Source organism: Microchirus variegatus (assembly GCF_963457635.1).
Source record: "Microchirus variegatus genome assembly, chromosome: 8".
Classification (NCBI taxonomy): Eukaryota; Metazoa; Chordata; class Actinopteri; order Pleuronectiformes; family Soleidae; genus Microchirus; species Microchirus variegatus.
This window is the reverse complement of record NC_139809.1, coordinates 17,558,488-17,584,342: the sequence shown is the minus strand read 5'-3', so window position 1 is coordinate 17,584,342 and position 25,855 is coordinate 17,558,488. Positions and strand designations below refer to the sequence as shown.

The window sequence follows — 25,855 nt, the reverse complement described above, 5'->3', positions numbered from 1 at the left end:
ATATCCAGTCTGTTATATGTGAATAAATCTTACTGTTGCTATACTAACTGTTCTGTTTGTTTCCCCATTGTCATCATCAGAGTCTAATTCTATAAGACAGTGATTTTACTTTTTCTAATGGCATTAACTTGTGAGGAGTGAGGAGTAACATGTAAGCTGTTGTTTTATGATAACAGTGGGTGTCAGGGGAGTTGAGGCAAAATACATATGGTAACAAAAGTTCAATGAAGGCTGTGAGACTTGGTTGTTGTTAACTGTTTTTTTGCCGAAAAGTCTGTATTCAGTTCACTGTTTGTAAATGAATTATTTCTATAAATCTGGGGAGGAAATGTTGTGCTGCTCTCAGAGTGCTTTGGAACAGTTCACCTGCATATTGTCATGCTGTGTAAATAAAATCTATTGATTAATAACTCTCTGTTTGTGATTCTTGATGTAGATGTAGTACTGTTGATGCGTGTTGGTGTTTGGATCAGGTTGGTAGCAGGTGGCATTTTAAGACCACGGTATGAACGCCCATAAGCAAAATTCGTTTAGTTTTTTGTTTTTTTTGTAATCGAGTAGAGGGTAAAGTTCTTCCTTCAAGGTTCAGTTAAAAAGATCTAATAGAGAATATATCTTTCCTCTGTCAAACCATGAGTTGTGTGTTGTAGTGTCTCAAAGGTGTTAGCATTATGTAAAATGGTATAGTGATAGATAATGAACTTTGTTATATTGCTTGTATTGAGGTAATTACTGTAACCCTGTTTGGATCTATATCAGCATCACCTCTATTATATTTGTATTTTTTATGAAAGATTAAAGGAATAAAAGGAACATAAATGCACATAGAACCCCCCCAAATAATCATGTGGCCGGGCGGCCCTCTTAATGAGAGGCCTCGTAATACATAAAATTATATTGGAACAAAAATATGCATAAAGGACATAAGAAAACAAAATAACTAAAAGTTAGAGAAGAGAAGGTACATAGTTTCAACATAGAGGTCTTGGAATCGAATGGAAAAGATTGTTCTGGAAAAAAAAATATAAATAAACATAATGCTAAATGAAATGGGAATAGACTGACACAAAAAAGAGGAAATATGTCAAGAATTATCATTATCAAAGTGTTTTTAAAAAATAGAAATAATGCTGAGTGACAGTAAAATGTTGCTGTATGAAATGTACACATATTTCATATTTTACACTTATTGTGTAATATATGCTGAGAAGTAAATAATAGAAATAATACGTTTTTTACAGTACCTTCTGTATTCATTGGTTTTTATCAGTCTTCAAAAGTCACGACTGTCATCTTCAATGTCGGGTTTTGTCCACTAGAGGGAGTACTTGCTGAGCTTTTTAACATTACTGTAAACTAACTTCAGTTCTAATGGGAGAAACTAATGAGATGCATTCAAAGACCCTGGTTAATGTCATTACTACAGCAGGATCTAAAGCAGTGGTAGGTGAGGTAAAAAATAAATAAATAAAAAATCCCCCACTGGGTCACACTGACATACATGAAGCAAGAGAAGGGCCACAAATACAAGGTTTTAAAGAAATTATATTCATTAAACCAATATTTATACACAACAACAATACTGAATATATTATCTGGGACATGTAACCTCACTGGTAATCTACATTTCCTTTCCTGTGACTGTTTCAAAATAAATGTCTGGCTGTGTTTCAGTAGTTTAATATTTTTAATGATTCAGTACACCAAAGTAGAAGTTTAAGTTTTTAATAGCAATCAATTATAAAACATGTGTTCTTTTCTTTTTGAATATAGTACCAATAGTCACATTAAAGGTACATTATGTAATAAATCTAAAGCAACTAAAGGCCATAAAATCCTCCTAATATGTCACAGAGACTCAGGAATAATGTTCATATAACAAACTGAACTCACCAACAACAACAGTACAGACAAAATATTTGCATTAAAAAAAATATTTTGCAGACTGCAAATCATGTTTATGTTTTGAAATCATGTTTTGGCATGTGGCGCCACCTACCACCTTCTACCAATCATTGCAGTCAGTAGAGTATCAGCTGCCGAGCAACCACGGGTTGCCAATTACGTCAGAAAACGAAACCTAAAAAAACCCAGTATTTTGAATTTGAATGTAGTAACCGTTTTTGGCAACATTCTTACATATGGCACCTTTAAAGAATCAATAACTTGAATGATAAAATGACTCATTAAACAATAAGACTAAAAATCAAATTAAAAAAAACAATAGATCTAAAAACAGAATGTGGCTATTTGCAAACCCATATTTAATAGCTAGCTAGTTTAACCACTCCTTCGACTTTAGTAGCGATTCTACAAAGAAGTCAAGTTTGAGTTGTAAAATTGGGAATTGGATATTTTTATGTTTGTGTGTTCTATTTCTAGCAGCGCCACTGGTGCTGTGCTACGTTGTGTTCTTTTGTGGGTTTCCTACTCTTCTTGGCGTTTAATTAACTCTGAAACTATAGTTTGATGTTGTTTAGCCTTTCTCAATCTGTTTTACGGTTAAATTAATCAGTTTGTCAGTCAGTAGAGTCTCAGCTGCCGAGCAACCACGGGTTGCCAGTTACGTCAGAAAACGAAACCTAAAAGACCTCGGTATTTTGAATTTGAATGTAGTAACCGTTTTTTGGCCACATTCTTACATATGGCACCTTTAGAGGTGAAGTAAGTAGTTTATAGTGCCATCTAGAGGAGAGGCTGAAATTTACAACAAAGAACTGCTCCTCTGCTCACTGCGCTATGGTATCCTCAGCCGGTCAAATGTCGTCCTCATCGTCTTTCTCCGTGTCAGCAGATGAGGTTCGTGAGGTGAGGGAGAGGGCGAGCTACCGCGGCCGTAGCAGACAAAGCGGAGAGAGAGGAGGCGGGACTTCCGCTACAAGTAAAGAGACGCTTGATTTGTTCTCTCGCGTTTGTCCTTACAGGCTCCGGTAGAAACATGGCGTCTCGCTGCTAACAGTGGCTATGCAACCGCGGCCAGCGGCCATGTTATTTTACATGACTTTTTGAAACACTACAAAAATGAAACAAAAACTATTATACAGTGACTAGACAATGCAGGAGCACATAATATGTATAAAAGAGTGGATTTTGGGTTATATAAACCCATAAATACTACACAGTGTCCCTTTAACTGTCTTTTTATAATAACTGTATATAAACTCTACAAAGAAACTTACCACACAGGACTGAAGTGTTGGCACAGGTGCAACATGAGTGAGACTAATTGGTAGAAGGTGCAATTCCCCCATAAAATGCAGTCTTAAATAATAACAATAATTGTTGTCTTAGTTGTACATTCACTTATATGTTACTTTTTCTTTGTTTTGATGGATATATTGATATATCTTGGTGGTCAGTGACAGAGCAGCAGGGACTCTTATGTGTTGGTCGGACAGTTGAAGATGTAACATCTACACACGTCGAGACACACACACACACACACACACACACACACACACACACACACGGGGACCGTAGACCACCGAGTGTGACGGTGTCCGCGGCACAAGAACATTCCACAGGTGCTCGACATGAAAGGGAAATGTGAGCGACGGTGGTTTTCTCTCTCCATGTCAGTTACTTTAAACGTTTTTTAAAGTGTCGCGCGACGAGGTGTAAATCAGACCTAACCGCTCCTGACGTCGTTTCACTCTACTCCAGTTGTTTGAAGAATATTTTCGCTTTTCCTCGGGCCGTTTTCTTACACTCGACGACTGAGGACATTATTCATGATGAAATATAAGCCCAACCAGACCAGGACATACGACGGCGAGGGATTCAAGAGAAGAGCGGCGTGTCTGTGCTTCAGGAACGAAAAGGAGGACGAGGTGAGAGGACATTTACCAATAAGGCATCTTTTTAGCTTGTTGTACAGTATTCTCGCTGACCATCACACAGTTTTATACAGTTTTATATCATAGCCACAGATTTACCGGTTCACTGCCAGATTTAGGGCAGAGGTGGACACAACTGAAGGCTGTCCTGGCTGAGGGGGATTTAAAAATGGTCTTTTCAGTCAAACTGATTTATTTAACCATAAAACAGATTGAGAAAGGCTAAACAACATCAAACTATAGTTTCAGAGTTAATTAAACACCAAGAATAGTAGGCAACCCACAAATGAACACAACGTAGCACAGCACCAGGGGCGCTGCTAGAAATAGAAACACACAAACCTAAAAATATCCAATTTTACAACTCAAACTTGACTTCTTTGTAGAATCACTACTAACGTTGAAGGAGTGGTTAAACTAGCTAGCTATTAAATATAGGTTTTAATTTTTTTGTTCTAAATAATAGATAACCAACTGCCATTTGCCATTTGCCATGCTGTTTTTCTGTCTGAATTGTTTAATGAGTCATTTTATCATTCAAGTTATTGATTCTTTAAAGGTGCCATGTGTAAGAATGTTGCCAAAAAAATGGTTACTACATTCAAATTCAAAATACCGAGGTCTTTTAGGTTTCTTTTTCTGACGTGACTGGCAACCCGTGGTTGCGCGGCAGCTGAGACTCTACTGACTGCAATGATTGGTAGACGGCGGTAGGTGGCGCCCCATGACGCCAAAACATGATTTCAAAACATAAACATGATTTGCAAAATAATATTCTGCAAAATATTTTTTTTATGCAAATATTTTGGCTGTACTGTTGTTTGTTGGTGAGTTCAGTTTGTTATATGAACATTATTCCTGAGTCTCTGTGACATATTAGGAGGATTTTATGGCCAGTTGCTTTAGATTTATTACATAATGCACCTTTAAGCATATAATAACATCACTGTCTAGCTAGGATTTGCTCTGTGATAGAAAGCAAACCAAGACTGAGCCATTCAATGGGAGTACGGAGAGGTCAAGAAAAAGGGTGATCCTTGCATCTTTGTAAAAAAAAAAAAAAAAAAAAAAAAAGGGGGGGGGGGGGGTAAACAAAGAACATACATGTTTCCAATTGGAATTATCAAACAGGACATGTATTGTTATATCTTCAAAATAGTAACTATGACATCATAGTGTTCCCCTACAATGTCCCTGCACAGCACTCAATATTGATTTATATTTGTGAATGAAATCAGACAGAATTAGCAGGGAGAGGCGCTATTTGTGAATTTGATCTCTGGATTTAACCAAAACTTTTTACACACCAGTATTGAACACGCACAAACCAGGCACAGGAGCAAGTCAACAACCCTTGACTTGTCCCGGAATTTCAACCGGTGACCCTCAGGTTACAAGCCCAATTCCCTTCCACTTGGCCACAACAGCGTGGTCCTGTAGTCAGTCACACATTTCTCAAACATTCCTTTTGTTGTCAGTAGTTTGCGATAGATGCATTAGGCTTAAACAGAGGGGGCACAAGATGCAACTAAGGAGGGCTAAGCCCCCTAATGCCCCTTCATGGCGCCGGGCCCAGCTAAAGTGCCAAATATTCAACCTATTAAACTACATGAGGTCTTGCACCCACTGTAACCAGATCTCGCTGCAGGACACCGTCATGTTCATTTCCTGTCCAGAGGGCTCATAACACCTAAAGACTGGGCATCCAAGATGTCTAGTCCTGAGGCATTGACTGTGCAATGTCGATGACAACGATCAACATTTTTTTGTTGACTGCTGATGCATATTATAGAGTAAATATTACAGGTGCACAGTTGCATTAATGTAACATACCCTGGCCTGTAATTACTACCTGTCATTAAAAAAATCCATCTACATTCACTAAATCACACTTGCACTGACATGTGAGCCTATGTGACAAATACAATTACAAGATTATTTCAATATCCACACATGCTCTCCGCTGCTGCTGCTGCTACACACGAGGAATGGGACACGTATACAATGTTATGGCGCATCGTGATAATAAGCTCTCAAAAGTTGATTGCTGTGAATTTTCATGCTCACAATCCTGAATGGAGATTATTATCAGTAGTATTTCATCAGTGAGTGACATGTAATATACAGTCCTAGTGAATCTATAATGATCTTCTTGAAACATTGTGTTTTATATTGTATTGTTGTATTGTATTATTATTGTAACACTATATAATATTTTACAAGGTGTTTTGGTAACACAATAACATTGGTTACATCACTTCCTTTGATCTTTGTTTGTGCACATTCTCAAAAAGCTTACGGATACAATTAAGATAGTTTAGGGACGTTTTGTACATTTTTATATTTAAAGCTCACATAGAGTGGTCCTGTTGCACATAAATGTTAGTTATGGAGGTCTACTTGCATATATTAACTTGTTTTTATGGTCAAAAAACTCCTAGTTGCTGTAAACGAGCTGATTGAAATCCTCTTTTCTGACGCTGTTCGTCAGCCGCGATGTTACAGAGTGAATTTTCAGACCCAGAAGAGTCTTGTGATTGGCCAGTATATTCAGCACACCAGCTCACAGAAGCGCAGCTCCCCCCTCTGGAACGGTGGATGCACTGCTATTCATTATTATCATTATTATCATTATCATTTTAACAAGGTTTAAAAATAGCTTCTTCACGACTCCCCGCCGCAGTCCCTTTTATGACTTTGACCCAGAGTCAGACCCAGAGTCAGAAGACACTGTCGCTCGTGAAACACCTCCACAACGGACGTTATTCTTCTTCTGCGATTCAATGTACGCAACCTGATGTGCCCGGATTAGTGCCCGGAGCAGGATGATCTGCTGTTCAGGAGAACCGCTGTTTACATAACTATTACAGGATTTTCAGAGATCTCGTTGAGCCCCGAGATTACAATAAACACAGCGTTCTCAGCAGTGGCCGAACTGTTTGTTTCGAACCTTCAGAGCTTCGTAAACAAGGTAATGACGCTGATACACACCAAAAAAACAGCATTTATAGGAACTTCCGGTCGAGTTCCGCTTTAAGGATCACATTTATCTGACAAATGTTCATATGGTCCCATGCCTACTTCATACAACATGCAGTGACAGACTGCATGGGGGGCAGAGGGGTGTCCTAGATCATGACGTGTCTGCCTAGTGACGGCAGCCCATCTCAGGACCACATGTGATAGGGGAGTGGGGTTGAAAGGGTTGAGTGTTACACTGAGTGCTAAACACCAAGTGACCTATTAGCTGCAATTTATAGAAACAAGGTGCAGGCACTTGCTGTCCCCTGACAGATATGTTTTCCTGCTCCTCCTTCCTGTACACTGCTCTTCACTTTCTCACTCACTTTTAATCACTCTCTCTCTGCAATCCATGTGTGACCTATGTGCTGACATGTGCTAAACACTACCTTTTGATTATTGTTGGTCTGACTGGAAATGGAAAGTGCTTTCATTGTATACGACACTGATTTCCTTCACTCTCGCCGTCTTTATTTGTGTGTGTGAGACAGACTTTATGTGGTCAACGATCCACACAGTCTGCATACCTGCTTTACTGTCACTTCCTCAACATGTCAGCTGGAGTTTAGGAGGACAGCAACAGGTCTGAAGAGAAAGATGTCATCTGTCTGTTCTCACCTTACAGCTTATGTTTAGAGCTGGACACGTATAGCTTTTTCTTTGGCTTTTTGGATTCTAATCGTTACAAATCAGAATGAGTGATAATGAAATTATTCTCGGTGTCAACGGGGTCTTAAAAAGTATTGTTGATCAATCAATTGACCAATCAATTTTGGGAAAATTAAGGCCCTTAAAAAGTATTTAAGTCTTATTGGCGATTTCATGAGGTATTATATTTTGTCCGTAGAGTTTGACTGCAAAAAGTACGCATGAATGTATTTATTTTCCTCCCCGTGTTTGTTAAAAACTATGATGCGCAGGCATGCTCGCCCTGCAAGATTGGCTCAGGGCCGCGCGTGTACACGTGACGTTATGCATCTTGCGATAGCGAACATGCTCCTCCTGGAAATAATATCCGAAGTTGCACGAAATAACACCAAAATCAGTTAAAGTGTTACTTGTTTTTTATTTTAATAAACCTGACCTTAGTTTTAATTTATTCTTTTGAGCATTTTTTTCCCCCAGCTGATGAGTTCCTATGAATGGTTGTGCTCTATAGATTTGATTGCAAACTAAAACTGTTTTGAAAGTTAAATGTGTAGCTTGAAGTGGTGATAAGGTCTTAAAATATTTTGAGATGGTCTTGAAAAAGTATTAAAAAGGTCTTGAAATTAACTTCATATACTGTTATTTTCCAGTTTAATGATAACAAATTATTATTAATTATTATTATTATTATTATTATTATTATTATTAATAATAATAAACTTATGGTTATTGTTGTTAGGTCAGGTTATTATTCTGCCTTTGATTGGTTCTTGTGAACAGTAACATCAAATCATTATTTTACAGGGGTAAGTTTGGGCACCGCTGTAAATGTTCATGATTTTCCTTTATACATCATTGGTTGTTTGCAGAGGGAGACAAACACAGTGATATTTAAGAAGTGAAATAAAATGTATATGATTTACAGAAAGTTTGCAAGAATTATTTAAACAACCCATGTGCATACATTTAGGCACCCTTGTCGTTTCAATACCTGTAGCACTAATTATTGGAACTCAAAATTGGTTTGGTAACCTCAGTGACCCTTGACCTCCATACACAGCTGAATCCAATCATGACAAAGGGTATTTAAGGAGGCCAATTGTAAGTGTTTCTCCTCTGCATCTTCTCTGAAGAGTGGCAACATGGGAGCCTTAAAACAACTATCAAATGACCTGAAAACAATGATTGTTCAACATCATGGTTTAGGGGAAGGATACAGAAAGCTATCTCAGATTTAAGCTCTCAGTTTCAACTGTGAGAAACATTGTGAGGAATTGGAAGACCACAGGCACAGTTCTAGTTAAGGCCTGAAGTGGCAGACCAAGAAACATCTCAGATAAGCAGATGTGAAGGATGGTGAGAACAGTCACAGTCAACCCACAGACCAGTTACAAAGACCTACAACATCATCCTGCTGCAGATGGTGTCACTGTGCATCGTTCAACTATTCAGCGCACTTTACACTAGGAGATGCTGTATGGAAGAGTAATGCAGAAAAAGCTTTTTCTCTGCACCCGCCACAAACAGAGTCGCTTGAGGTATGCTAATGGCCAAGCCAGCTTCATTTTGTAATAAGATGCTGTGGACTGATGAAACTAAAATAGAGTTATTTGGGCAAAACAAGGAGTGTTATGCTTGGTGGTAAAAGAACACAGCGTTCCAAGAAAAACACTTGCTACCTACAGTAAAATATGGTGGTGGTTCCATCATGCTGTGGGGCTGTGTGGCCAGTGCAGGGACTGGGAATCTTGTTAAAGTTGAGGGTCACATGGATTCCACTCAGTATCAGCAGATTCTGGAGAACAATGTCCAGGAATCAGTGACAAAGTTGAAGTTGTGCCGGGGCTGGATCTTTCAACAAGACAACGACCCTAAACACTGCTCAAAATATACTAAGGCATTCATGCAGAGGAACAAATACAACGTTCTGGAATGGCCATCTCAGTCCCCAGACCTGAATATTATTGAAAATGTGTGGTGTGATTTAAAGCGGACTGTCCATGCTCGGAAACCATCAAACCTGACTGAACTGGAGATGTTTAGTAAAGAAGAATGGTCCAAAATACCTTCAGCCAGAATCCAGACTCTAATTAGAAGCTAAAGGAACCGTTAAGAGGCTGTTATTTCTGCAAAAGGAGGATGCACAAATTGGTTTCAACTTATGCACATGCCTAATATTGTTTAAATTATTCGTGCACACTTTCTGTAAATCATATAAACTTTGTTTCACTTCTCAAATATCACTGTGTTGATCTCCTATATGATATATTTAACTGAAATTTCTTATTCAAAACAATCAATGATTTATAAAGGAAAACCATGAAAATGTACAGGGGTGCCCAAGTTTTGCATACTACTGTAGTGATGTGTCCTTCATCTAAAAACGGCCTCTGTCCAGCAATACTATCAGACCTGACTGAGGGAGTGTTTGTGTGTATTTTTACAAGACATCCGGTTTCAGTGAAGAAAGACTCAAGATTGCTCTTTATTGTTCATTTCCCACCCCTCTAGTTTGTAACGTGACGTCACTGAGAGGAGGTGCTATGGTTGTAATCACCTTGAAGTTGCAGCATGTAATCAGCAATAATGCAGGGGTGGGTGGATATAGGATGCATTTATATCATTAAACTGCAGAACAGCTTGGTATTTTCAGTCATACTGTTTGCATCGGTGTCATCTCACTTTACTTGTGCTTGTGTTGACATAAAATGAATCACCTCCTGTGTGCAACATGGGAATGTCACCAGGCGACACAAGAGGTCTGTCCCATTTGGTCGGCAGAGGAAGTGTGGATATGTCGACCGGATGTCGTCCAATTGCATCACAGCGATGCACCGTAGTCTGTCCCGAATGAACCGGTCCACCTCGACTGCTCCGTATGCGGCCGAGATATGCGGCCAACGTTAGCTTGTTTTTGAAGGATAGGTCTGGGGTATCCTTCGCAGCCGACCATATCCCACAAATCTTTGCGCGCCAGCAGCAAAAACGAAACAAATTTAATGTTTCTTCTGTTTTAAAAGTTGTATCGCTACTTATGTAATTAATAAGCACAAGTCACAAGACTGACAGCCGCATTTGCTGTTCGCTGTCTGCTGTCTGTAAGCACCATGAAACAGTAGTTTCAATCACGGCGCGACTTTCAAACTTTTGTTTTAAAGGTGAAGTAAGTAGTTTATAGTGACATCTAGAGGAGAGGCTGAAATTTACAACAAAGAACTGCTCCTCTGCTCACCCCCTCCCTTACCTGAGCGCTACGGTGTCCGCAGCCGGTCAAATGTCGTCCTCGTCGTCTTTCTCCGTGTCAGCAGATGAGGTTCGTGAGGCGAGGGAGAGGGCGAGCTACCGCGGCCGTAGCAGACGAAGTGGAGAGAGTGGAGGCGGGACTTCCGCTACAAGTAAAGCGACGCTTGATTTGTTCTCTCGCGTTTGTCCTTACAGGCTCCGGTAGAAACATTGCGTCTCGCTGCTAACAGTGGCTATGCAACCGCGGCCCGCGACCATGTTATTTTACATGACTTTTTGAAACACTACGAAAATGAAACAAAAACTATTATACAACGACTAGACAATGCAGGAGCACATAATATGTATAAAAAAGTGGATTTTGGATTATATAAACCCATAAATACTACACAGTGTCCCTTTAAGTTAAACTTGAATTAACATAGATGTGGTGGTTTTATATAATGCTTATTTCACCACGTACACCGAGTTGTAGTTGGTGGCATGAAAGAAACATACGTTAATCATTTTATTTTCTAATAAAATTATGCTCGATAGAGAGGACCATCCAACTCCGCCTTTTCTGCAAGCTGCCCGTCCAACTCCGCCCACAATACCATTTTAGGATCAGTGTGCCGTCCACCACCCGGTTTAAGAAGGAAGACGATCGTCATGTCGGTGAGTGTTAAACATTAAAGCCTCATTGTGATGTAATGACAAGTGATATGAGCTTTAGTTTTATTGCAGTGAATTGTTGTTATGTTATTTCGCCGTCAGCCATTACCTTTTCAGCTCCGGGCACTATTAGCCCCAGTTAGCACAACAATAGAAGCTATTTTTTTTTTGTCTTGTTGTGTCGTTTCGAGCCGGGTCTGCTCCCCAAGCTCTATACCACCATACCTCTGTATACGCATACAGAGACCGGACAGTAAGGGAGAGTGCTTGGATAAAAGTCAGAGTGGAAGTTGGACTACCTGCTAAGTTATGGAATTGTGTCTGTTACTTGATTACAGCGGTCTGTTGTACTCAACTATGAACCACAGTAGCACAATCACGGCTGACTTTTTCCAGCATACTGACTTGATGAGTTTACTCGCTATTTGCATCTAATGATCTTTGTCTTTTGATACGTTTGTCTCAGCAGCACGCCACCCATCTAAGTGAAGATCATCCATATATCCCTTTGACGGATACAACCTTTGCTACACAACAACTGAAAGACAGAAAATACCCTATCACCAGTTGGCTGTGCATCATCAAGGTATTACATATTACTGAGAGAACACTTGTATTGTTGCCTTTCCCCTCCTTATCAAGCATGTGCTTCTGTTTGTGGACTGTGTTTGAGGTTGTAGCTCTGATTTGTGTTAATGTTGACTGACAGGTTATCTCATCTAATTTCTTTATGTTTTGGTTTGTTTGCATGCATTTCTATTTTTGAGGAATACAATATTTATTGAATACATTCAGTGCTCATGCTTTCAGTGTTACTATTACTACTACTGCAAAAAAGTGCATTTTCTTCAATCTTTTCCATGTAAAATAAATTGAAGAGATCAGCTTATTCTCAAAATTGTCTTCTACAGGTCTTTCAAACCGGACCAATTTTTCGGCAGCATACAGGGCAGAATCTTATGAAATGTACACTCTGGACACATGTAGAGAGTGCAGGGTGACATTCAAAAACTGCATACAAGGTATGATGAAAAGGCATGATGTGCATGGAAATGAGTACTTCTTTCAGTGTTTGCTACCTAGAGATGACTTGTTTTAAAAATGTTCATAGACATGGCAAAGACTGTAGTGTGTTGACCAAGTACTGGAAAACTAATTTATTCCCATTCCAAGGGCATCCATAAGGCTATAATGATGGTCTCATGCAGTAGTAAAAGAAAGATAATACATATGAATATAGATAATTTAATAACTAATAATTATAGATCTTTAAAACTGACACAAGTAAAAATTGCAATTACAAGTAATAAAACGCACAAAAAGAGACACAAAAATAGAACCATACAGTGAGTATCTCTATGGGTAGAATACTGACCAGAGGACTTCTAGACACCAAGGACTTCTTCAGTGTGATAATCCATAGAAAATAAAGGGGGGCCCTCTAACAAGAACTGTTTTTATTTACCGACAGCATATTCAGGAAAAGGGAAAAGAGGGGTGCTTCGGGGAATCTACTCTGAGAACTCGCACCCTGGCTTCGGCTCCCACTTCTGCCAGCTCTGTGCAGGGTTTTCTCAGTAAATGGTGGGTGAGCTTCTATTTATTTTTTATTTATGATCATAATTATATAATATTGTATGTCATTAAGTAAAATAAATCTTGCATCCCATCCAACGTTCTTGCTTTTCTTCTACTAGTTCTTAAATCGTAATAGGTGGTGTACATTTGTCTCATCCTTATTTTTTGTGTCTTTGTGTTGCCTTGCTCTCCTCAGACTGATAGTGATGTACTGTGACTGTTTGCTATCCCTCAGAAAGTGCTGGAGATCATCTACGGTCAGACCATCTTCTGGATCGGCACGTTCTACTGTCCACCAGCTGCACTCCTGGCTCCTCCACACGTGTGAGGCGAGGACTGAATTTTGCTTATACCTCACTGTAATAAATCTTGATTTATTAAAATGAACAGATTAAAATCTGTCAGGTACTCTGTATCCTCTCAGTGCCCCAGTCAGTAAGGTATCACCACCCACCTCTGGGATGCACCTTATTATATATATATATATACATATATATATTCTATACCTTTTTTCCGACACTGTCTGACATTAAATCACATTTGTGATTATAATAAATGTGTGTGTGTGTGTCTATGTATATATACAGTGGTATGCAAAAGTTTGGGCACCTCTGTAAATGTTCATGATTTTCCTTTATAAATCATTGGTCTTTTGGATAAGATATTTCAGTTAAATATATCATATTAGAGAGAAACACAGTGATATTTGAGAAGTGAAATAAAGTTTATATGATTTACACAAAGTGTGCAAGAATTATTTAAACAAAATTAGGCATGCGCATAAGTTTAGGCACCACAAAAGAAAACATTTTGTGCATCCTCCTTTTGCAGAAATAACAGCCTCTAAACACTTCCTATAGCTTCCAATTAGAGTCTGGCTGAAGGTATTTTGGACCATTCTTCTTTACAAAACATCTCCAGTTCAGTCAGGTTTGATGGTTTCCGAGCATGGACAGCCCGCTTTACATCACACCACAAATTTTCAATAATATTCAGGTCTGGGGACTGAGATGGTCATTCCAGAACGTTGTATTTGTTCCTCTGCATGAATGCCTTAGTAGATTTTGAGCAGGGTTTAGGGTCGTTGTCTTGTTGAAAGATCCAGCCCTGGCACAACTTCACCCTGACCAAACTTTATTTCTCAAATATCTATGTTTGTCTCCTTTATGATATATTCAACTGAAAATTCTTATCCAAACAACCAATGATTTATAAAGGAAAATCACAAACATTTACCTGCATTTACTTACAGGGGTGCCCAGACTTTTGCATACCACTGTATGCAAAAATACCACTCTACATTGTTTCCCAAGCCTTCAGGGCCAAGGTATTGCAAAACTAAAAGTATACTGGAGTATTTCTATCATGTTGCATTATATTGTATAATTGTGTTGATCACTGATTGCAAGCACTCTCTTGTCTCTCAATCTTTTGTGGACAAGAATTGACAATAATAATGTGGGGGGAAAAAATAGATAGATAGATAGATAGATAGATAGATAGATAGATAGATACTTTATTCATCTCACAGAGAAATTCACAGTTCAGCAGCTCCAGAATATGTTACAAGATAGAAACATAAGAGGCATGCAAGTCTATGTACAGTCTATGTATAAAAGGAAAAAATAAAAAATATATAAAAAATATAAAGACGTTAAAAGGAATGACATGAACATGTACATGTGTGCTTGCGTGTATGTGTCATGCAGGTTGAAGAGTCTGATGGCATAGGGGAGGAATGATCTCCTCAGTCTTTCTGTGGAGCAGGACATTGACAGCAGTCTGTCACTGAAGCTGCTCCTCTGTCTGTGTATGGTGCTGTGTAGTGGATGGTGTGGTTTGTCTATGATGGACAGGAGCCTGTTGAGTGTGCGTCGCTCAGCTATGGATGTCAGACTGTCCAGTTCTGTGCCTACAACAGAGCCTGCATTCCTTATTAGTTATACAATACAAATACAAATACAATCTTTCTTTCAGGTTTTCCGTTTACCTGTCTTATACGACGCAACCTGTTTACTTTGTGTGAGAATAATGTCTGTCAACAGTGTTTTATCTGGACTGTGATCAGTGCCATCACTAAAAGCGGATGTGGACATGCCCAAAGTGTGTGGTGCCTGTTGGGGTCATTAACCTTCTCTGCTAAGCTCTGTTGTTTTCATACAGAAAGGCAGCTGCTGATCCACTGGTTTTTGAAAAGCCTTTTGGCTCTGAGTATTTATGTATGTGCCTCTAACTACGTGTTTCACATGGTGTTTGTGTAAAACTGCCCATAAAAGTGTGGCCAGTGTTTCTCCAGCTCTGAAGGACTATGTACTGGGACACATCAGTTTATACCCTGTGTTTTCTTCATTTGCTCATAAATTCTGTATATTTAGCATCTTTATATTCGAGTAAAAAAATAAATACAAATAAGCTTAATGTTAAATATGCATTAAAAAGTGAAATACAGGGTATCCGCGGGGTCTTAAAAAGTCTTAAATCCAATAATTTGAATTTGAGGCCTTAAAATGTCTTAAATTCTCCTATAATCTCATACAAGGTCTTAAATACATTTTAGAAAGGTCTTAAAAATTATTATTAACGTGACTTTTATTTAAAATATGCATAAACTTCTGTCTCGCTTTGAAATGTTTCCATTTTTCAGGATGCGATAACATAACTACAACGCGGAACTAAAGTAGGCCATCTATGCTGCCCGGTGAGAATTTATCGTACAAAAAAGTATTTAGTACTTTTTTGCCAGCATGGATTTTAAATGGGTCTTAAATTGTATTCATTATGGTCTTTAAAAAAACTCTTAAAAAGTCTTAAATTTGTCTTGTTGAAACCTGCAGAGACGCTGGAAATAAGTTGCGATGCAGTCGAATGAATGAGCACAGCTAACAATGAGACTCTCAGGGTAACTATTTAAGATCATTAAAAACTATTGGCTTGGTCATACAGTGGTTAGATTTGGTGCCTCACAACAGGTTTTATGTTTGAATTCTGGTTCAATCAGGGTTTTTTGTGTGTGCATGGGTTGTCTCTGGATACTCCTACTTTCTCCCACAGTCCAAAGACCTAAACGACTACTGTATACACATAACTAATGAGTAAAATCTTTCTTTTTTAAGAGAGCAATGCTCACAATAGGTAAATGGTTGTTGTTTTTTAAGTGGAGCACCGAAAGACCAATACCCTCCCTTCTCTGGTCACTACATAAAAGTAGGTCAACATCCATATCTGCATGTGTCACAAACGCAACACTTCCTGTACCCATTTCATAGGAAAAGCACTCAAATAATTTAATAATATATACTTTTAATAACAAAGCATTTATTGTGAAATATTGTGAAATATGTACAGCAAGGAGGATTTAAAAGTTCAGTATTTATGGTGATCTGATATAATCAGCAGCTCCACAAAGTGAATCACATCATTGAAAGGCAACTAGATAGAATGAAACAGTCTAATACCTTCAAAATAAATATGGATTGCTATGAATTTAAAAAGTGTCGTTTACATTTCAGCTATGCAAGTACACTACTCAAAAAAATAAAATAATGTATGACATTAGTCTCATCTTTTTAAAGACAATTTAATGTAGAAATGTTAGATATTATATCCTTAACATTGCAAGATAGGGGAGTGTATGAATACTGTGGGGAGTGTTTGTCTCTACATTTTGAAATGTAATTCTTATGCGTAAGGTTTGCCGAAAATCTTGCCTTTGCTGTAGCTACTAGTGATCCTAGCTTTGAGTTAAAACAACATCTAATGTAGTGTTTCTCACTCACAGTAATAACAAATGTGTCTGTGCTTATGTGGGAACATGCAACAGCAGGTTAATAGATAAAAAAAATCACACTTGTTCCTCGCATTCACTTATTTTAATTATGAGGTGAAGAGTGTGACAGCCACCACAGGACCAATTCACACCACACTCATGTTGCATTGAGTAAATGAAGTGAATGATATGCGAGCCGTTCAATACGTGTGCTGCCAATGAATAACGTCACGCTCCACTGCCACCAGACACCTGTAGTGATGATAAACTCTTTGAAACTCTCAACTCAGCCACAGATACCTGACAAACGCCTTCCTACTTGGCAGGTGCTGCTGGTGAGCAGCAGTCGACATCCAGACCAATGGATCGTGCCTGGAGGAGGAATGGAGCCAGAGGAGGAGCCGTGTGGGACCGCTGTCAGGGAGGTGTTTGAAGAGGTGAGCACATCATGCACCATGACCAAGTGTTGACATTCACATTTCACTTTGTGGTTGGCAGTAATTACAAATATTTATTGTTAAATCTGTAATTACACAGTATGTACTTGCATGTTTTTCTACAGATTTCACATCACTGGTTGTTTCCAGAAGCATGCTTTACTTACTACTTACTTTAATTTAGATCGACGTTGGATTGAGTTGGGTTTTCTTGAATTTAAACCTCTGTTCAAAGGTCCAGTGTGTAACAATAAGGGCCAATTCCTATCTTAACCCTCAATCTTAACCCTCAAGCTCAACCCTTAATCTTAACTGGCCCTCAAAACCAAGTGTTGAGGGTTATTTTGTCACTTAGAAATGGGACACCCCTTAAATGCAGATACGTCCTCAGACTGTGGGGGGCAGAATAACGCGAAAGCTGCGTCCAGTCTGTCAACTCCAAAAAAGAAGAAGAAGAAGAACACATTTACGTCAGGATTATTTATTTATTATTTTATTTCAGTCAAGTTATTAGGTTGTCAGTTAGTTATAAGATGATACTCATACAAATACCACAACCACGGACATATTCAGCTGACAGTTACCACACACCACGGCTTATTGAAAAGTAAACCATAGCAAACGATCGCTTGTCCGCACCGGCCGGCTATTGACAAAAGATCGTAAAATAAAAATAAATGTTACGCAACAATGACGTCAGTAATCCATAATATGGGCCTAAACTAAGATAATACAATGGTTTTCATCATTTTTATATCTCTATTAACAGAGAAAATACTTAATTTGTATCGCACTCGCTTCGCTGCTTTCGACGCCATCTTTCTTATGTGAAAACACGCAATGCATTCTGGGTAGCCCTTGCTCCCAAGGGTGGTCTCGGAAAATCTCAATATTATGGGCGATACAGCCCTTAAACTTGACCCTCAACTTAATTTTTCTGAGAATCAGGACAGCACTTGCACTAGAGGGAGCTCACATTTTTGAGAGTGAGGGTTAAGCAAGGAATTGGAATTCACCCTAAGTGTTATCTAATAATCTCGACTGCCGACCGGGACAATGGAGAACTCCTTCACTCATCCCTGTATTTCACAAGCTCTTTGGGTAACTACAATGGCCTTAGCATACCAGACAGGATGATGTTTTTCTTCATTTGCATATAAGCAAATCATTTACTCTGGCTGTTTTTTTTCCATTTGGGCTGCTGTAAAAAAATATGGCAGTAAGCACATACTGTACATGTTAAAAAGCACATTCTAAAGCCGGGCTCACATTTGATGCATGTGCAATGTGTGGCAGCTCCTCTGAACTCAACAAAAATGCCAGGACTCCTCAGTATCCTAACCCAAAAATGAGTCAAGGAACTGAAATGCTACAGTGTTTTACAGAGTGTTTTCCACCTCCCCCCTGCTGCCTCTGTTACAGAACCATTAAACGCAAACACCATTTCATGTTATGCTGCGTTTTCTGAAACTATTTCATGATTAAATCATTTTTATTTGAAGGGAAAAACTCACCCCCACCACTTTACAAAAACATGCTCTGAGAAGGGTTGGTGTGGCAGCTGTTCACATGGTAAAAACTCCCACAACCATGTGTATCCATTCATCTTTTTTTTAACAATGTTTTTCTCAGAACTGCATTGCCATATGATTACAAACTTCACATAGAAGCAAACACTGGTATGACTATTTGGCCTTGTTACTTAACCAAGTGTTTTCACCCATCCATCCATTATCTATCAAATTATGGAGAATTTACAAATTATGACTGCTCATTCTGACCAAATATAAACCTATATTTAGTGTCTCACGATTCTCAGATTCACAGTTCTAATGTTGAAAAGCAGACTTATAAAATACACGTAAACTTGTTTGACTCTCAAGTTTCTCTAAGTCAGACCAACACACTTTGAGCCACTACTGCACATACACCTTTAGTATGATTCATAATAGTAAGAAGCTGGTCATTGCAAAATTCAGGCCGGTAGCCTACAGATTGAGACCAGTTTTATGCTTTTTCAGCTTAAAGAAATGGATACCTTGCCGCATGCTAAACTGAAAACTGGTGGACACACTTCATTCAATAAATGGATACCCCTACTATTGCTGGTATACTTGGACAAGGACAGTAGTCCAATTGAATGGTGTAGTCCAGCTGTAGCTCAACTTGACTGTTCATAAAAACATACTGTGTTTTGCGAACCACATCCAGATGAGGAAAAATATTTGGCAGTAATGCATAAAAGACTGCTTAATTGTCCTGTGGTGTAGTAAAGGAGTAAATGGTAGCTGGCCAGTAGTGTCTACTAGAGTGTGTGCTTCTGCCCAGTGTGTTGACAGCTTTGAAGCATGGCAGTGACATTTGGGAAGGGTTTCTAGTTACCCACCTGCTGTGCTACCCAGACCAGAAATGTGTCTCAATATAGATGAGCTGTAAACCAGAGACTGCGGCAAGACACTCATTCAAAACATCATGTTTTAATATCTTACTATCAAGTTCAACACATTTGTCAACATTACATCCATGCGATTCTTTCAATGTGTGCACCTGAATGAGATTATACAATTGTGCATTGTATCCCTGTTTTTCACCGGTGTTATGCTGAGGGTTTCTTCTGCTCTGTCTGACTCTTAGTGATTACCTATCTACTATTACCATCCATTAACTGAAAAAGCACTCGTTTTGTAAATTGGTTAATACACTCTACTTTCACGTAGATTCATACGGTGCTTTTGATAGCGAAATAAGTTAGCTTAGCAGCAATGGCTCTCTCTCTCCTTCTCCTGCTCTCTCTTGTGGTGTGTTCCACATGTTCAGTTACTCCTTCTGCCTCCTTTAGCTATTACGATACTTTATAAGGATACGTTATAAGTGTGGCTTGTTAGCCAGGCTGGAGGCGAGGCTTAGTGAGGTAGAAACTCGGCTTTGCACCATAGAAACTAAGTCAGCTAGCCCGTCCCCTGTAGTTAGTGCGGACCACATAGCGGCAGCTATCGCATAGACTAGGACTTGGGATCACAGGTACTGCCCTCTGCTTGTTTAAAGCGGACCTAGACTGGAAGTTCCAATTAACGCTGTTTGTAGTGTGTATCTGCATCATCTCCTTGTTTAAGAAGCCCTGAAGGTTCTAAACAAACAGTTCAGCCACTGCTGAGAACGCTGTGTTTTATTGTAATCTCGGGCTCAGCGAGATCTCTGAAAAAACCCGGTCCGGTTACGTAAGCACCAGTTCTCCGGAACAGCAGATTGTTCTGCTCTGGGCACTAGTCCGGGTACATCCGGTTGCGTACATTGAACCGCAGAAGAAGAATAACGTCCGTTGTGGAGGTGTTTCACGAGCGACAGTGTCTTCTGACTCTGGGTCTGACTCCGGGTCAAAGTCATCAAAGGGACTGTGGCGGGGAGTCGTGAAGAAGCTATTTTTAATCACTGTTAAAACAATGTTTTGATAATGAGTAGCAGTGCATCCACCGTTCCAGAGGGGGGAGCTGCGCTTCTGAGAGCGGGTGCTGAATAGTACTGGCCAATCACAAGACTCTGTCTTCTGGGTGTGAGAGTTGAGTCTCAAATCTCGCGGCTGGGAAAAGGATTTCTATCGGCTCGTTTACAGCAACTAGGAGGTTTTTGACCATAAAAACTAGTTAATGTATGTAAGTAGACCTCCATATGTGCAACAGGACCACTCTATGTGAGCTTTAAATCATACTTGATAGATTCCAGTTTGTTCATGTAAATGATAATGATGATAATACCTCATCGCATTGTGGAGTTCCACAGGGTTCAGTGTTCGGGGCCTATACTTTTTACCTTATATATGCCTCCTTTGGGGAACATTATTAGAAAGCACAACATACACTTTCATTGTTATGCAGATGACACACAGCTTTATTTATCAATGAGGCCGGATGAAATAAGTCGGGTTGTTCAACTCCAGGAATGTCTCAGCGACACTCAGTCTTGGATGACCTGTAACTTTCTACTTTTAAACTAAAAACGGAGGTTACTCACTCAGCCTGTTCTCATGAAAGGTTCGTACTGAAAGCTACGAAAAGTAATGCAGTGTTGCTTGCTTTCACACACACGTACTTTTCACGTGACGATGCGCTATAAGGGCATATTATGCCCTTACCCTCTCCATTTCCCTAACCCTACCCATAACAGTAACAGATTTTTTTTTTTTCACCGCGTCGTTTGATTTTTGTAGGATAATGCACAAAAAACTGGGAACATACTTTTTTGTTTCCATACATTTCCATACAAACCCTTTCATGAGAGTACGTTGACTCACTATACTGACATTACCATGGCTTTCAGTTCCACTGTGAGACATAAAACCCATTTTTAACAGCCTTCTTCCACCTGCGGAACATTATGAAAATTGGAAACAAAGGACACTGAAAAACTAGTTCATCATCTGTTAGTTATGCTGCTATAGACCTAGACTGCTGGGGACATTCCTGTGGTGCTCTCACTCACTCACTCACTCACTCACTCACTCACTCACTCACTCACTCACTCACTCACTCACTCACTCACTCTCAGGGTATGAATATGACTTCATTATATTATGTCATTAACCATGTTCTTTTGCTCCCTAGTTTGTGTCTTTCCTTCCTGTCCTTTCTCTTTCTCTATGTACTCATCTTGCAGGATCCAGATCCAGTTTTGAGGCTATTATTATTATTCATATCATATCATCGTTATTATTAATATTCAGTATTGGTTTTGTTTGTCTAAATGGCATTGTAGTTCTATAAACATGTCATCACTGATCTTAATACAATTGTTATCTGCTTCTGGTCCCTGTCTTCTGTCTCTACCTCTTCTCCATCTTGTCCTTTCTGTCCCCCATTTTTCCTTTCACCCCAACCGTTCGAGGCAGATGCTGTATATCTGAGTTTGGTTCTGTCTGAGATTTATTCCTGTTGAAAGGGAGTTTTTTTTGCTGGGTTTCTCTGCTCTCCATGATGTGGTCTGTGGCCTCGATAAAGCAAGGCTCTTGCCTAAAATACATTTAAAAAGCTTTACACTTATACAACCCCCCCCCCCCACACACACACACAAATATTACACACTGTCTATACAACCCTGTGTCATAACTGGTTTGTAAATTATTATAAATTATTATTTGTATATTTTCTGTGTGTGCAGGCAGGTGTTAAGGGGAAGATTGGCAGACTGCTTGGGATTTTTGAGGTAAGCTGTAAAATGGTATTAAAAACTCTCAAATGGTGTCAACACCATTCAAAATCCTGTGTCTAATTAGCTTAAAAAGAAACCATGAGTAAACTGTTCGTTCCTGATTTGAAAAATATTGAATGTGTTGTGCTTGACTCTTTTGATAGTTATAAATATAAAATGTAGTGTCTGAATCTTTGCAGTACAATCAGGACAGCAAGCACAGGACATACGTCTACACCCTCATAGTGACAGAGACACTGGAAGACTGGGAGGATTCAGTCAACATTGGTATGTCGCTATGTTTAAATCTCAAATGAAGCAACTTCACAGTGTAAATGTAATGATTTTAGCTTTATTTATGTATCATGGTACACATATAACATGCATCTATACAATCAGTACATAATTCCTGCTGACCATTTAGTTTAATTATTAATATATGATATATTATTATTTGGGCCTCGGTCGGCTGAGAAACTGGGGCACAGGCTTATCGATCAAGTCAAACCAGAAGTATTTGAAGTCCAAAAACGATAACCATTAATTGTTCTCTTTCTACATGGAGTAGTAAATAGCAGTCATGATGATTTACTCCCGTCTCCCACAGAAATAGAGTTGAGCTTGTTCAGATGGAGGAGGGAAGTTTGCTGTGATCACTTATTTTCCTAGTTATCTGTTCTCACCACAGCCCCCTCCTCACTTCTCCTCTTTTTCCCGGCACTTCAGTTCAGGATCCCTCGTCTAGTTTGCTCTCTCCCTCTGCTGTAAGGCCAGCTAAGGGGGCACTCGAGTGTGCCAACATGAATCGGACAGATCCTGTTCTCGATCACCACCCTCTGATTATCACAGTAGGCCACAGCGAATGCTGTTTGGAGATGAATAGGATGAGGTCAAACTTTCATCTGACAGTTAACTGGAGAGAACGCTTTTTTGTATTTTATTTTTTAAAATGTTATGAAGGCTTCATAAACAGTAAGTTTTCTGTAAGGAATGCATGAATGCCTTGTTTAAACTTGTGGTATAGCAAATCACCTGTCATTCAGGTATACAGTAGCATTGCTAAATAGCTTTAGTGAAGAATATTAGGAGCTGCAGTATAGTCTTTGAAGTGGATGCTGGCACAAGTTCATGCCCCACGTTGAGTTCCAAAGTACTGAGGTGTCCTTGAGCACAAAAGTTACGTTCATTCATCTTCCCCCAGATGCAGACAATTTACACTTTGTCCTGTTCTTTGCTGTCCTTGCAGGAAGAAAGAGGAAGTGGTTCACAGTTGATGAAGCTCTCAAAGTTCTGCAGAGCCACAAGCCCGTCCATGCAGAATACCTCCGCAAACTCCCAAACACCTGCAGTCCAACCTGCAGTTCCGTGTGTGACCCCACCAACAACAACAACAACCAAAGCTCCCAAATTACTGACGACAACCCTCCTCACTGTGATTGCTCCACAGAGCGCTCGGATCAAGTGAATAGATAGGATTGTCAGCAACGGCAGCCGTTCTTCTGAAAGGATATCTGGAAACAAATATGCTCTGAAAAACACTACTGGACCCTCTTAATATGCACAGCAAAGACTTCTTAACATTGATATGAAACCACTTGAAGTGGGCTTAAAGAGTGCCGATGGTTTATAAGTATATTTAAAATTGTATATGTATATTTTTACACTGAAAGAAATGACTTTCGGGCATTGTAATAGATAGTAATTTTTACATTATAATATTAAGATTCAGTGGTAACTAAATAAAAAAACAATTAATTACACAGTGTATTCATGTAATGTATTAACTGAATGTGTTGAGTCAGTTTTATTAGAGATTTACTCATACTATTTAATTTATTATATTGTCATTGCACATTACCTGAAAATACTAAGTAACTGCTACTCTGAAATATCATTGCGTTTGATTTGCATTTGCACATGCGCAGTTTCATGAGACACGTCGAGACAAGTGAAGGCAGAAGTTCAGGTCGTAACGGATTGAGGAGTCGTCATTTTGCCGGGTCTTTCCAGAGTAAGTATTCCCCCTCTGTTTTAGATTTGTGATATTGTATGGCTTCACATGCATTTTGATGGTATGATTTCTTGTCTGGTTGACATGGTATACATTGCTGTTCACGGTTGGCAAGAAGTTACTGTAATGGTTATTCGTTTTACCGCCGTTGCCATTTTGGTTTGGGCCAGACTAGCTTAACATGCGTGCGTGCGTGTGTGTGTTTACGCGCGCGCAACAGGCCGCCACACGGGAGATGCTGTTTGATTAGAGTTTCCAAAGTGTAACTTCAGATAGTTTTACAGGAACAGATCAGAAACCGTTTCACGCAAGTGCATGTGACACAGAAATAATCCTATAGAAACAATACGGGATGGTGATGATTATGGTGTGTGTGCGTGCAGTTAATAAACATGATGTGATGAAACAAAATGTATGTGCCCCTCAGAAATAATGTAATATGTCTGTTTATGAGCCAAGTAACTCAAAACATTTCAGAACTCTGTATTACAGAAAACATCTACTTTGGGAAGCAGCTGGGGGAACACATGGACATGAAATGTCTTTATTGGCAAGAGCAATATAACTAAGGATGCAGAGAAAATCAGGAAACAGTTGGCCGAAACCAGAAAACCGAAATAAGTTATTGTGTTAATTCTGTACCATTGTTTTTTTTCTTCTAATTTTGTTATGGCAGGGACTGTGTGTGCTTACCTCACTAAAGTCAAGGCATTACAATTATAGTATATTATATTATAGAGTGCGCCCCCTCATCTGGTGCAGACGGGCCTTTTTTTCTGCGCACCGCACCTGCACTGTGGTTTCTCTCTCTCTCTCTGCTGCGTTGTGCGTCGCTGCTGCGCTCTGAGCTTTTCCTCCAAGCGATCTTTCCATATCAGTACAGACTGGATTATTTCTCTACACGCAGTTTTATCTTTACATCCAATAATAATCTTTATGACGAGGATCGAGTACAGTCGCGATGACGTGCAGGGGATCCGAGTAGATCTTAGTGTTAACAACTCTTAACAGCGCACTTTTCATTGTTTTCACTCCGTGGTCTCAATCTTTTTGTAGAAGAGCTTTAGTTTAGCTGTAATTAAGGGAATAACAGATTAATCAGATGAGCTGATCTCTTCAGTTAACTGTGAGCAGCACCGATGTTTGGCGTCTGTTGCTAGGCAACCGTGACAGCAGCACGCGCACAGAGGACCGGAGTCGGGGCGGCCGGGATCCTGCGTAGATCCCGCCACGACAAGTTTGCTGGCTTATTATTCCCTGTGTTTTATTTTCATCTTTATCTTTAGTGTCGACGTGTGTGTGACAGACATGTGGATTGAATATTTAAGGAAATACGGAACAAACCAACATTTAATTGCCAAATAAAGGACGATTCCGTATTTTACGGGACGGGTGGCAACCCTAGTTAGACTTGCTGCTACGGGCGCTTTGTATTTGTGAAATTGACTGTATTTAGTGAGCGGACAAACACAGCCGCGGC

The 25,855-nt window shown here is 39.4% G+C and overlaps 1 protein-coding gene across 1 annotated transcript; it reads left to right on the top strand.

The window, feature by feature from the left end:
• The first annotated feature begins 3,540 nt into the window (after window positions 1-3,540).
• On the top strand, window positions 3,541-24,460 carry nudt4a (nudix (nucleoside diphosphate linked moiety X)-type motif 4a). The gene is made up of 5 exons (XM_083894120.1): window positions 3,541-3,830; window positions 17,073-17,183; window positions 22,335-22,379; window positions 22,565-22,652; window positions 23,611-24,460. The coding sequence occupies exons 1-5, from the start codon at window positions 3,732-3,734 to the stop codon at window positions 23,835-23,837; spliced, it is 570 nt and encodes a 189-aa protein (XP_083750246.1). The 5' UTR covers window positions 3,541-3,731; the 3' UTR covers window positions 23,838-24,460.
• The last annotated feature ends 1,395 nt before the right edge of the window (window positions 24,461-25,855 follow it).

What these genes read in the sequence shown, in the direction of transcription:
- nudt4a (XM_083894120.1), top strand. Translation starts at nt 3,732, where the DNA reads ATGATGAAATATAAGCCCAACCAGACCAGGACATACGACGGCGAGGGA. An exon ending in GGAACGAAAAGGAGGACGAG is followed by an intron (nt 3,831 to 17,072) that starts GTGAGAGGACAT and finishes CCTACTTGGCAG; the next exon opens with GTGCTGCTGGTGAGCAGCAG. An exon ending in TCAGGGAGGTGTTTGAAGAG is followed by an intron (nt 17,184 to 22,334) that starts GTGAGCACATCA and finishes CTGTGTGTGCAG; the next exon opens with GCAGGTGTTAAGGGGAAGAT.